We start from the raw sequence: 11,695 nt of genomic DNA on the forward strand, positions 1-11,695 counted from the left end.
TCTTGTCCAATGAAGCATTTTGCATGCTAAGATAGTAAATGCTAGGGATGGATGTAGTACTGTACGTGCAGAAGAAAGCAACTATTGTAGTTGCATTTGCTTTGCTGTGTAATACTGTGCTCCAAGCAAGCACTTGATGTTGAACATTTGGCTGGGGTAAATGCATTGCCTTGCATAAAGCCACAATACAGCGAAAACTTTGCAACCGAACATACACTACAGCAATGACAAAGGCCAAAAAGAGGTATGACGTTTGTGCTGACTCACCAAGGCGCATACAGTGACAGATACCACAAGTCTGTGCCCCACGGAAAAGGGCTTTGTATCTGCATTGTAAACAGTTTACATGCTCCACACCCAATACCTGATTCACGTACCTTCCAGCTGCATTCGCATGTTCAATGTTGAAAAATGTCGTTTGTCCTTCATGACTATATTCTTCACATGTTCGCAATAATATTCATATCGTACAGAACTGACAAATGCATCCTGTAAATAGGAGTGTACATGAGATTGCGAGATGTGTGCAGGTGCCCACCAGATATTGTCCTCTGTCGTACGAATGTGGCAACAATGTGGTACAACAAACACATGTAAGATGGCTGTACAGGTGGCGTAAAGATATATATAATTACATATGTACATTCATTTTAATGTGTGTTTTGTTTTGATTGCAAAGTAATTTCGTGTTACATAGCATTTCAAAACTTCTTTCTTTTGAGCTTTTATGTGCGGCTTTCTGTGAACAACAAAATGTACATGTAAAGAGCTGTCACATAGAGCACTCTTACAATGTATATATACCCGCCACGGTTGCTCAGTGGTTATGGTGTTGGGCTGCTGAGCATGGGGGGGTAGAGGTCGAGGGATCGAATCCCTGCCATAGCGGCCGCATTTCGATGGGGGCGAAATGCAAAAGCATCTTTGTACTTACATTTAGGTGCACGTTTAAGAACCCCAGGTGGCCGAAATTTCCGGAGCCCTCCACTCCACTGGGTTTTTGCACGTAAAACCCCATAATTTAATTTTTTAAATGTATATGTGGACATTTGCATAAATAACTTGGCAGTGGCTGGCTTGAGTAGGTATCGTACCGAAGTACTACTGCGTAAATGTATGTGACATTAATGGTTTAAGTGAAGCAATCTGCAGTGTCATATTGCAACTTTCAAGGAATGTGTTAGCATTTATGAGTATGTCGCAACACCTTGTCGTTTCTTTTTTTGTATATCGAACTGTATATCTTTTTTGTATATCGGGCTGTATATCTTTCAGCTTGAAATTGCGTCAGTAGTATGTAATTCACATCTCTTGTGACACTGTGTGCTCATTTGCGCATGCCAAGACAATACCAAAGGCTATAACTGTATTTAGAACACCACAAACGCTTTGAAACAATTGTGATTATACGTGTGCTGCAGGTTTGAATAAAATGTGCCATTTGCTTTAGTAATGCGATTTTTTTAGCAATACTGTAAGCCTCTACAGGCTCATACAGGAGTGGGTCAGAAACAAAATAAAACTGGAGAAAGCAATGAAATGTGGTAATCATTATACAGCGAACAAATAAGATGCAGACAGCCGGAATAGTACATACAAAACAGTGCAAGGCAGATAATACAGGCAAGGGGGAAGAGCTGCGAAAAGTGCAGACGTGTTGCTGAGCAATGAAAACAGTTGCGCAGCACAGCGTTGTAGCAGAGCATATTGACAGTAGGTAGCAGTGTTTGCCCTAGGTACAAACATTCCATGTGAATGGATGGTCGCTTTGCAAACATTGAAGACATGATGCAGTTGATGCTCTAGCGCATGTCTTTCCAGCAGGCAGTTCCTGTGTGGGGTGCTGTGTAAACTTGAGAAAACTCCCTGAAATGTTGGAAGTTCTTTAAAAAGCAGTATGATTTTCATGGTTCTGAAGATGTAAAAGCTCTTATGAAACTACATTTTCAGTGTGCAGAATGAAGTGGTGGCTTATTAGCTGTTGCTAGCTAGGTACCCAAAAACAAACTATAGCACTCATTTTCAGTGATACATTAGAGGCTCAAGTGATCACATTACACCACTATAAGACATGGCAGTGTCTTGTAAATGAGTGGTCATGGTAATTGCATAGGCACACTGGTCGTGGTTGACAAAGAAAATGTCCTCACCTATTATACCCTCGTGAACGCATAAACGAGGAAGAAATGTAAAGAAAAAATGTACTTCTCAACCGACTAGGAGCTACCACTACATGCTCAGATAACAAAAAAAAATGAAAGAACTTTTAGAGCTGCCATAACGTGAACATACGCATTCATAAAAGAACCACACATCATGATGCCTCTTACGAATTTGTATAACATTGGTGCGTGTGACAATATACGTTACATTAAGCTACAAATATCAGGCTCACACAAGAAGTTAAAAACAAACTTTCAAAATAAACTTTCATCACATGACTAGAGCAACCAACAGGTGCTAAGATCAAACCAAATTACAAAGAATAAGTAAACATTCGAAGTACCCATAACAGAAATAATGCACTGTTCATAAAATAACATATCATGCCACATTCATAATTCAACATATCACATAACAATTCATATCACATGAAATATGACTATTTGATGCAGCATTTCAAGGTAAATTCATCTATCAAAATGAACACACTCTGGGACTCTAAAAATATGAAATTTTTCATCATCTGACTAGTAATGACCGCCAGGTGGTCACATGGCAACAAATTATACAAAATAATTGAGCTGTCATAGTAGTGAGAGGTATTGTTATGGCTTTCCATGGCATGAAATAAAAATGTGCATTGCAACATTTTGCGTCATGTTCATCCATCAGGACAGCTTTTCTGTTGTAGAACCACTGAACATCTCCTCTGGATTGTATTGGCAGCATGCGTACGAGTAGACGCCCTCTAGAAAAAAAACTTTGGCAAAACATCGATGGCCTGTTCATTTTACTGCGATAGCAAGTATGTGGATACTCCAGGTGCATCTAGTTTTCCATATATTCAGACAAAGCAGTTTTGTTAGGTGAACTAACTACACTCGAACATGTTTATAATAAAATGTTTGGGGCCTCCAAAACAATTGATTATACAGATCACTTCGTTGTAAAAGTCACACAGCTCACAATAGGAGTGGGACAGATTAATTCTTTCGTTACAAAGGTCACTTTATCGTAGAGTTGCTCGACTTTACAAAATATAAAAAAAAACTCCATGCTTTAGCAGTTCTTTGCGAAAGGGACTTTGCACAACAGTCAAGGGCAAAATGGACGCCGACCACAAACATAAAACAGAAACAGAAAAAAGAAAAAAAAAAGCTGCACTACACTTGATGGCAAACTGAAGCATAAATGGGAAATAAATTAAACTGAATTTTCTCGTCCTTGCTGCTCGGCAGCGGCAGCAGTCCGTTCAGCAGCAGCAGCAGCCCGCTCGGCAGCTGCAGCACTCCGCTCGGCAGCTGCAGCACTCCGCTCGGCAGCTGCAGCAGTCCGCTCGGCAGCCGCAGCGTTTCTTTCCACAGCAGCGGCCATCTGCTGCACTGTTGGGCCTAGCTGACGTAACATCTGCAGATACATACGTAACGTGCCAGAGCACAATTTGCTATGCCGTGTTGCCAAATTTAGGTGTCCACTTGTGATGAATCGATTGCAACATTTATAAAACTAATGTGAGACCTACACATGGTAAGCGCTGCACAGAAATGAGGCACAAACATTCCTATGAGTAATGCTATTTCCTGAATCTTGCCACCAACAAGGTTTTCATTGCCTTGACTTTGACGAAAATATTACACTCATTTCATAAAGCCAGTGAACGCACTGCCAAAGTAGTGTCGCAATTCCATGGGCTAGAGAGAATTGCTTCCCCTCCTATATTAAGAGTACTTAAAAGGCACTAAGGCATAGCTGCACTTGATGGCGACAAGCTGAAAAATAAAATGTGTTCTTGCTCCTAGAATCCATTTTTGTGAAACAAAATTCACGAAATGTAACTTGAAAACATATTATACTACATTGACAGTATTTTACACTCTTGCATCTGACATTGCCAGAGACAGCTTGCCGTTGATACCAGCTTCTTGCCAGCCTTTCCAAAATTTCTTGATTGTTCCTACAGCTATAACTGCGACAGGAACAGCGTTGACATAGAAATGCACAATTTTGTATTGTAGCAAACAGTTAACACAATAACTGCAGTGATACTTGACACATGTGGTGGTAATCAACCACGAGAAGTTGTGCACTTTTAATTTCCATGGATTGTTTAGCAGCACACAAAGTAAGATGGCATAGTGCGCACAAAATTTTAGAACTGTACATCGATTCCAACATTTCATTACTTGCAGATATCTATGTGACAGTGCACAATAGACATACCTGGTTATTCTCCTCATGCAGCCTCACCGACTGCAGGTAGTTCGCCGCGACCTCGCCCATCACCTCCTCGACAATTACACGAGGTCCGCGATTTGGACGACGTGCCTGGCGTGTAGGTGCTGTGAACATGGAAATGGTACTTTCTAGAACACTGCACAAACCTTTAAGCAAATACACTGACTTACAGCAAGCACAATTAGGAAAAACCTGGCAGCATAGGAAATTGTGGATGGATATTCATTGCACTACTGTAAACCAAACAATGTGCTATTCAGAAAACGTCTCACAAATCATCGTAAACGAGGAACATTTTATGTATTTAGCAATGCAGGTAACAATGCAGTGTAGAAGCAGACAACTACCACCATTTTGTCCTTTTTGATTTGTCGTAATTCCTGCTCCTGAACACATACCTCACTTACACACCTGTGACTAGTCTGGCTTAAGCTGAACAGATTTCTTATGAGCTTGCAAATGCCAGATAAAAATGGAGCAACCTCAACCAATTTATTGTGGCACAGTGACTTATGCTGCCATTCATGATGCTTCACTGTTCTACTGATGAACACTCCATGTAAGGCTTTACATCAACATGTAAGATATCTTTGGTGTGAGCAATGTAGACAGAAGGCACTAAAAGAAGGGAGAAGGGACACTGCTTTAGTGCACATTTTTGTAAAACAAGCTTTTTGGTCAAAACAGCATGGATGGTAACTCCATGTATGACATGCATCCAGGACTCCTTTATAAATGCATGAGCACACATTAGAACAAAATAGCAACTGTTAAGCAACAATAAACAGCTACTGATACATAGTAATAGCACACATTCAAGGTTTGTCTGCAATATTTTCTTCAAGTATGATTTTTCCATCCTTACTTTGCATAGCAGTGTGTGCTTCACGGAACGTTGTACGACTGCCTTGTATTTTAACAGTTATATCTGTTGAAGGAAAAGTTATTAACCGCATTTTTAGTACTAATAAATGGATAACCCAACAGGCAAAAAGGTTTTCCTGTCGTTTTATTTCACACCCACATTTTCTGCATAGTGGCAGGGTGATAGTGGCTGTACCTACAAGCTAAGAAAAAAGTGGCACGATACTAAGGATCACACAAGGTGCATTCCACAGATGTGCCACTATGCAACATCACACTGTGCAGTTCACCTTTACGTGCAAAGGTGCAAAATTCATGAGCAAAATAACAATTACATTTCGTGAGCAATGACTAGTAATAACTGTGATAATAACACAGTACTCCATTTCACCACTGAAAGTCACACAGTGCTCCAATTCAGTAAGTATACTCGACAAAACCCTCTTCAGTGTTACCTGGCCTAGTCGGTGGCTCCGCACAATATTCATGGTCCAGCAGGCTGGCTGCAGGTGGTGCTGGTCCCTCATGCGGCTGAAGCTGCTGCGGCTCCTGGCGCTGCTGCGGCTCCCGATGCTGTTGCTGCTGCTGCTGTTGCGGCTCACCACCTGAGATGTGTTTGTAGAAACGATTACTACATGTACAGCGCAGCTTCATTTAGCAAAGGTACATCCTACAGGGAAGGGATAACATATGTATAGTGCGCAATGCGAATGAACAAAGGGGGCTGCCAGAATCAGCAAATGTTGCTTACGTGCGACACCACTCGTTCCAGGTCTCGTGCCGACGGCCATGCGCACTACGCGGGGCACACCTATAGTAGAATGCGGCGCCTGCGTAGAAGACGTTTCAAAATACATGCTGTCCCCAAAATAGCGACTGTTGTGTCGCACGAACGGGCGCGGTGGCTCATTTTGTTGAATAGGTGCAGGCGGAAGTTATAGCTACAAATCGCGCGAAAACAATGGACGCCTAGCTTAACACGAACCTGCGTGCTCGATGGCAATACGTAGGCTGTGATTTTGATTCTCACCTGCTCTGGTGGAACGAAAAATGGCGCACAGACGCCGGTCGCGCTGCTGCGGCCCACCAATGTAAGAATGCGGCCGCGAAGCCCTTGCAGGCGCCCTCCACCAGTTCCCCTGCAATGAGCGCGTACATGAAGTGCATATCAGTGTTTCATCTCAATGAGCGGAACTCCAGTACTTACTGTTGCTCGGCTGATAAGACAGCGGCGTCGTGACGGGAACTGTAGGTCTCTTTCTTCCAGTACTGCCGCCACTGGGCCGCTGTCTTCACAGCCGGGCCTTCCATGTTGAGCAAGGCGGCCAGCTCGTTCCAGAGCTCGCTTCTCCGCGCCACGGTAAGCATTGGCCCCAGCACGCATGACGCCTTCGCCAAGTAGGGGTGCTCCTCCATGAAGGAGACGAGCAGCTCCCTTTGTCGGTGAGAGACGTGTGGCCCGAGGACGACGTCTCGGTGCGAAGACATCTTCGAACTTAATGGCCGTACCAACAAATATTCAAAATTAGCGCGACTGATAGTGATGATGGTGTGGCTACATTTTTTTAATCGAGTCGTTACGATTTTTAGCGTGTGGGTTGCCACCTGGCGACGAACATTTAAACAAACAGTAATATTATATTTCCAAATGTGCAATAAAAAATATGTAAACGCGCGATGATTCCTGAAAACTTTTAACAAGATATTTAAATAATAGCTCACATTTATTGAGCAAGCAGAAACATTCTGCAGTTCCTCGATTAGTTCGTCATGTGATGACGCACACTTCAGAGGCGGCACCTTCCCGTCTATTGGTCGCGTCCTCCCCTTCTTCCACCTCCGCCTTGGGCGTCGCCAATTTAGTGACGTAAGCGGCGAAGCGAACGGTTCGTATTCCGAACCGTTATAAGATTCGGCCCCAGGTAAGAGAACACATTGTTGCCCACAGCGTCGTGCTTACACGCCACATATGGGATAGGACAGTTAAGCATCCTGCCTGATATGTACTGTATGTATGTCCTCGTCAGTACAACATTGTTCGCACCTTTAGTCTTGGCAACGTAATGTTTCTCATCTCCCGGCATCTGGTACTTCAAGCAGGCGCCGATGGCAGCTTCAAAAACCCCTTAATTTCGTCGCGCTGGATGCCATTCAGTCTCTCTTGTAGGAATTCTTTGACAGGGGGATAAAGGAGGACAGATGACGACTTATCTGCCGTGGTCCCGATGATGAGGTCAACTTGGTTGGCAAAACTAGCGTCGACGGCTTTTCTGGGTACCTTAGGCAGGAAATCGTTGTGATAATTTGGGAGGAACGTAAAAGCGTTCGACGCGCCAGCTTCTTGAGTGGCCAAGACGAGCTTATCGACTGCAATTTCTCTGAGATACTTCACAACTGTGTTTGAGTGCGAAGTAAGGTTTCGTCATCCGCGCAACCTGTCATCATGGCGAGTCGCTGTCCCGTGCGTAGGCTGTACGACGGAGAGTTATAAGAGTCGATGGTATACAATGCGCCACTGAGCATGAAGGTTCTCATGAAGAGACCGTTGCTCACGGGAGACAGAATGTGACCGTGAACGCTCAGCGCTCCTGCGTTCTAACCGAAAATTGTGACTCTAGAGGAATCCGAAAAATGCAGCATTGTCCCTGATCCAGCGAAGAACCAGGTTCTGGTCCATGAGCCCCCCGTTACCTGGAGATTCTGGTGAGTTCGCGTGAAGGAAGCCAGCGCTCCCAGGCGGTAGTCCATAGAGATCACCACGAGGCCCGATTTTGCGGCCAAGATTGAACCCGTGTAATTATAGTAAGTGGCACTGCCGTACGAGAAGTCGCCTACGTAGATCCACACTAGGACGGGTGACAGGCCTGTGTCAAGGCATCGCTGCGGAAGTGACGCCCAGACATTGAGGTGGAGGCATTCCTCGGTGTAAGCAACGTCGCCCGCCATGAAGCCAGGAAGGGGTCCCTGCGGACAAGCTGTCCGTTTCGTGGTGGTGTCGAATGTGTCCGTCCATTGCCTCGAAGGAAGCGGAGGGCGAAGACGCTGGTCCCCTAATGGAGGCTCCGCATAAGGAATTCCGATGTACTCATCGACAATGGTGTTCAGCAAGCTCAACTTCCTTGCCGATACGGTGCCGAGAGATGTCGCTCGTCCTACACCGCCACCATGCGCGCTCGTGCACCAAAGGAGAAGCAGAATACACTGGCGTATTTGTGTACCTGGCCTTTGGAACCGTTCCGGTAAAAAGAATAGAAAAGCAAGAAAAAAAAATGAACTGACCCAGGAGATGCTTTTTTCGCGCCAGCTTGAATGTGCGTAAGTTAAAAGCTACCATAGCTGTGCTGCCTATGTATGAGAAAAAAATCGTTTAAGCAAAATAATTCGAACACTTTTCGCTTGAATACCAAAAATAAATGGGCGTGGTTGTACGGGTGTGAACCGCATCCCGCTCCGCTGGGTGTTAGATATGGTATAAACTTCATCTTGGTATTTCATCAAGTGGCGATTTGAATTCTGTGGCAAGAATAAGCTCCATAGCGCTAATACTTATGACATAATCTTGATGTTATGCAAAAACCTTCCCATCTGGTCGACATTGGTGGTTGCTACTTTCCTGATTGTTTGCCCACCAATGTTTGACCGGTTGTAAAATGAAGTGTTCAAGCATATTTACTGCACCTTCTTTGTCGTAAGAAGCAATCAACGAAATTTCGAAATTGCGTCTCCTCCAAGGAAGTGCAGCACATAATATTTAGCAGTATTTATTGGAATAAATACCAGAATTATTAACAAGTCACCAGTCGAATTACATCACCTGAAGTTACCGTGTCATATGTTGCCAAAGGAATAAGCTCAACATTCATGGCTGCCAAAGAGCTGATAAACGCAGGAACCTCAAGTGAGCCGCAGCCATAGATAACCTTCTTGGTTGTACTTCTGAAACTCAAAGTGCTGCTGTCCTCCATAAGTCACAACCCTAGTAAGTCATAAGTCATAAACACTCCATAAACTCCATAAGTCAGAAACACTATAGTGCGGCGCTGAAGTAGCGGCGATTGCGTTGGCCACTGACAAAAACTGTGGCAGAGATAAGTTCCTTCTGCTTACCAACCATCAAGCACCTTGCAGAAAGTACGCTACAGGTACAATCTAGCAAGTAGTGCTTTCTATCCTGTGAAAGCTGATCCTGTTGAAAACAGCCGCGATCCTCATGACCCAGGTCACGAATCTCTCGGTCGGAATCTGAATGCCTATGCCTCGGCTCGAGCGCACGTCCACCGAGGTACTCAGTGAGATGATCATGAAGGGGATAGACTAAAACCCCTTCCCCAAACAGCTTCATATCATCCTACCAACACTTCAGACTTCGAAGACGGGAATGCCCCCGCCCCACACCTCACTCACGCGCGACGACGCGGGGTCGAGCGGGAAATTACAAACACCTTCCCACATCGCACACTATATATCACGCGATGTATTCGACACAATATCCATACAATGGTCCCGATTGCAAAGCACCAACGAAGCTTTACCACGTCACATGGGCATGCCAGTTAACAAAATCAATACCGCGTAATCAGCACCCGAACGCTCAACGCTGGGAAGCTTTGCTGTACAGCGTCGACTCGGGGGGACGATCTCGACCTGGACAAGAAAGCGCGCAGGGCAACTAAGGCTCATCGTGTGCTTCATCAACGACCCAGGCCTTTGAAGCCTCTCTATAAGTAGCGACACTCTTAGATCTTTGTGGCGTCGTACCCTCACCTGCGCCGCTGCCCTCCTCTCTTTCCTCCTCACTGTCGGCGCACCGGCGCTTCCTACGCGATGATGGGATGCGACGCGCGCAATCACCCTATGAGCTAACCCTCACGTCAAGGAGGCGTCATGAAACTCGTTTTAGCAATTTTTTTACTATTTTTCCGCCCGTGATTCGCCTGCCACGTGTTGATCACGTGAGTTTTAGAAGTAAAATGATATTCGTTTGCCGGAATAATGCCTGGGCGCTGCGCTTTTCAATGGAGCATCAGGCTGGAGAAAAGCAGCAGCGTTGTTTATATAGGATCCAACGAGGAAAACGGGACGTCGTGGGAGAAAACAATGACTGCGCAACATCGCAACAAAAAGACTTCGCCCCTTCGATACACGCCGTTTTTTGCGAGAGAAGTACCCTTCTCTTAATATTTGAGGCAAACGTGCACGAAGATAGTTCACCTGTAAAAGAGCACATGTAAAACATGTCGCAAACATTTTTTTCTAATACTTTGCGTTATGATACAATGTGTTAATTTCTTTTCGTATTCCCCTTATTTTGAAAGGGGCCCTGTAGACTTCTTATCGAAGTTGCATTTGCACTAAATATAGGCTATTTCAGAAATGCTTTGCCACAACAAAATACTTCAACACGTTCAGCCGAAGCGATGTTATTGACAATCAAACACGGCCTCCACTGTGCTTCCGTTCCTACTTCAATTTCTTGTTTTGCGAAGGCTACGGCTCAGTGCAACATGCTCACAACGCTCCTTCTTCTAAATGTTACCGTTGCGCGCAGTTAAAATTTCATTTGGATGTTAACGTGGACGCCACGACTTCCGGCTTTGGTGCCTACGACGCCCTAAACATAAGCCAAACGCCGTTCTCCTCAGCGAGCCCCGGTGCGTTTAGCCAGTGGAGTCGTGCGCGGCACCCCGCGGAGGCCGCGGAATCTACGTCATGTAGCCGACCGCAACTTGATGAAAGCTACTGGCCAATAGCGGCCGTCTAAGGGAATGATGAAATAAAGCATCCGACGACCAAATAAAGCATCTAGAAGAGAGTAAGAACCGAGTCTTCTGTTTAAAAGACAGCTTTGAGACAAAAGTGACTTCGAGATACGCTTGCGAGCTCCACGCACTGCGTATGACAGTGAAACTTTGCCGAGATATTCACAGTGGCGTATCCTACGTGTGGACTACGTTATTTAACCAAGTCCGAGGGGTGGTTCAGGGCCCCTTTAAGCCATATATGCCGTACAATGTTGTGCCTGCGACAAGGCGCTCACCTATACAGTTATGTGTGGGAAGCCATGGAAGCTTGATACTTCTTCCTTTTTGTATGTTTACATGTGTTTCTGCGCGGAAATATTTAGTGCGGGTTAAATTTCCTCTTCACAACAATCGTACTGACGTGCGCTTGGAGGCTGCATATATATTAAAAAATTATGTTGGCCAATAAGAACAGAACAAGAACATTCAGGTCTCGATGAGTACTCCGAGGCTAATGTCCAATATAATTTTTTTTCGCGAATCGATTGCCAGTCGCGAACGCTTAATCGCGCCTACAAAACTCTGAACTACCTTTTGTTTCATTAATTAGACTCGCCTCCCTAGAAGTTCAGCAGTTCTGTGGAATTAACTGTCAGGAATAGTGGGACACGTGTGGCGAACGGCTTTAAAGA

General features: G+C 44.8%; 1 protein-coding gene and 1 pseudogene across 1 annotated transcript; both read right to left on the reverse strand.

The window, feature by feature from the left end:
- Nucleotides 1-3,366: 3,366 nt before the first annotated feature.
- On the reverse strand, nt 3,367-6,750 carry LOC139051790 (uncharacterized). The gene is made up of 6 exons (XM_070528781.1): nt 6,470-6,750; nt 6,293-6,401; nt 6,014-6,092; nt 5,718-5,867; nt 4,384-4,502; nt 3,367-3,570 (listed from the first exon to the last, which is right to left on the reverse strand). The coding sequence occupies exons 1-6, from the start codon at nt 6,748-6,750 to the stop codon at nt 3,367-3,369; spliced, it is 942 nt and encodes a 313-aa protein (XP_070384882.1).
- Nucleotides 6,751-7,650: 900 nt separating this feature from the next.
- LOC139051791 (acetylcholinesterase-like) lies at nt 7,651-9,125 on the reverse strand (annotated as a pseudogene).
- Nucleotides 9,126-11,695: the final 2,570 nt, after the last annotated feature.

Source organism: Dermacentor albipictus, unplaced genomic scaffold (genome assembly GCF_038994185.2).
Source record: "Dermacentor albipictus isolate Rhodes 1998 colony unplaced genomic scaffold, USDA_Dalb.pri_finalv2 scaffold_14, whole genome shotgun sequence".
Taxonomy (NCBI): Eukaryota; Metazoa; Arthropoda; class Arachnida; order Ixodida; family Ixodidae; genus Dermacentor; species Dermacentor albipictus.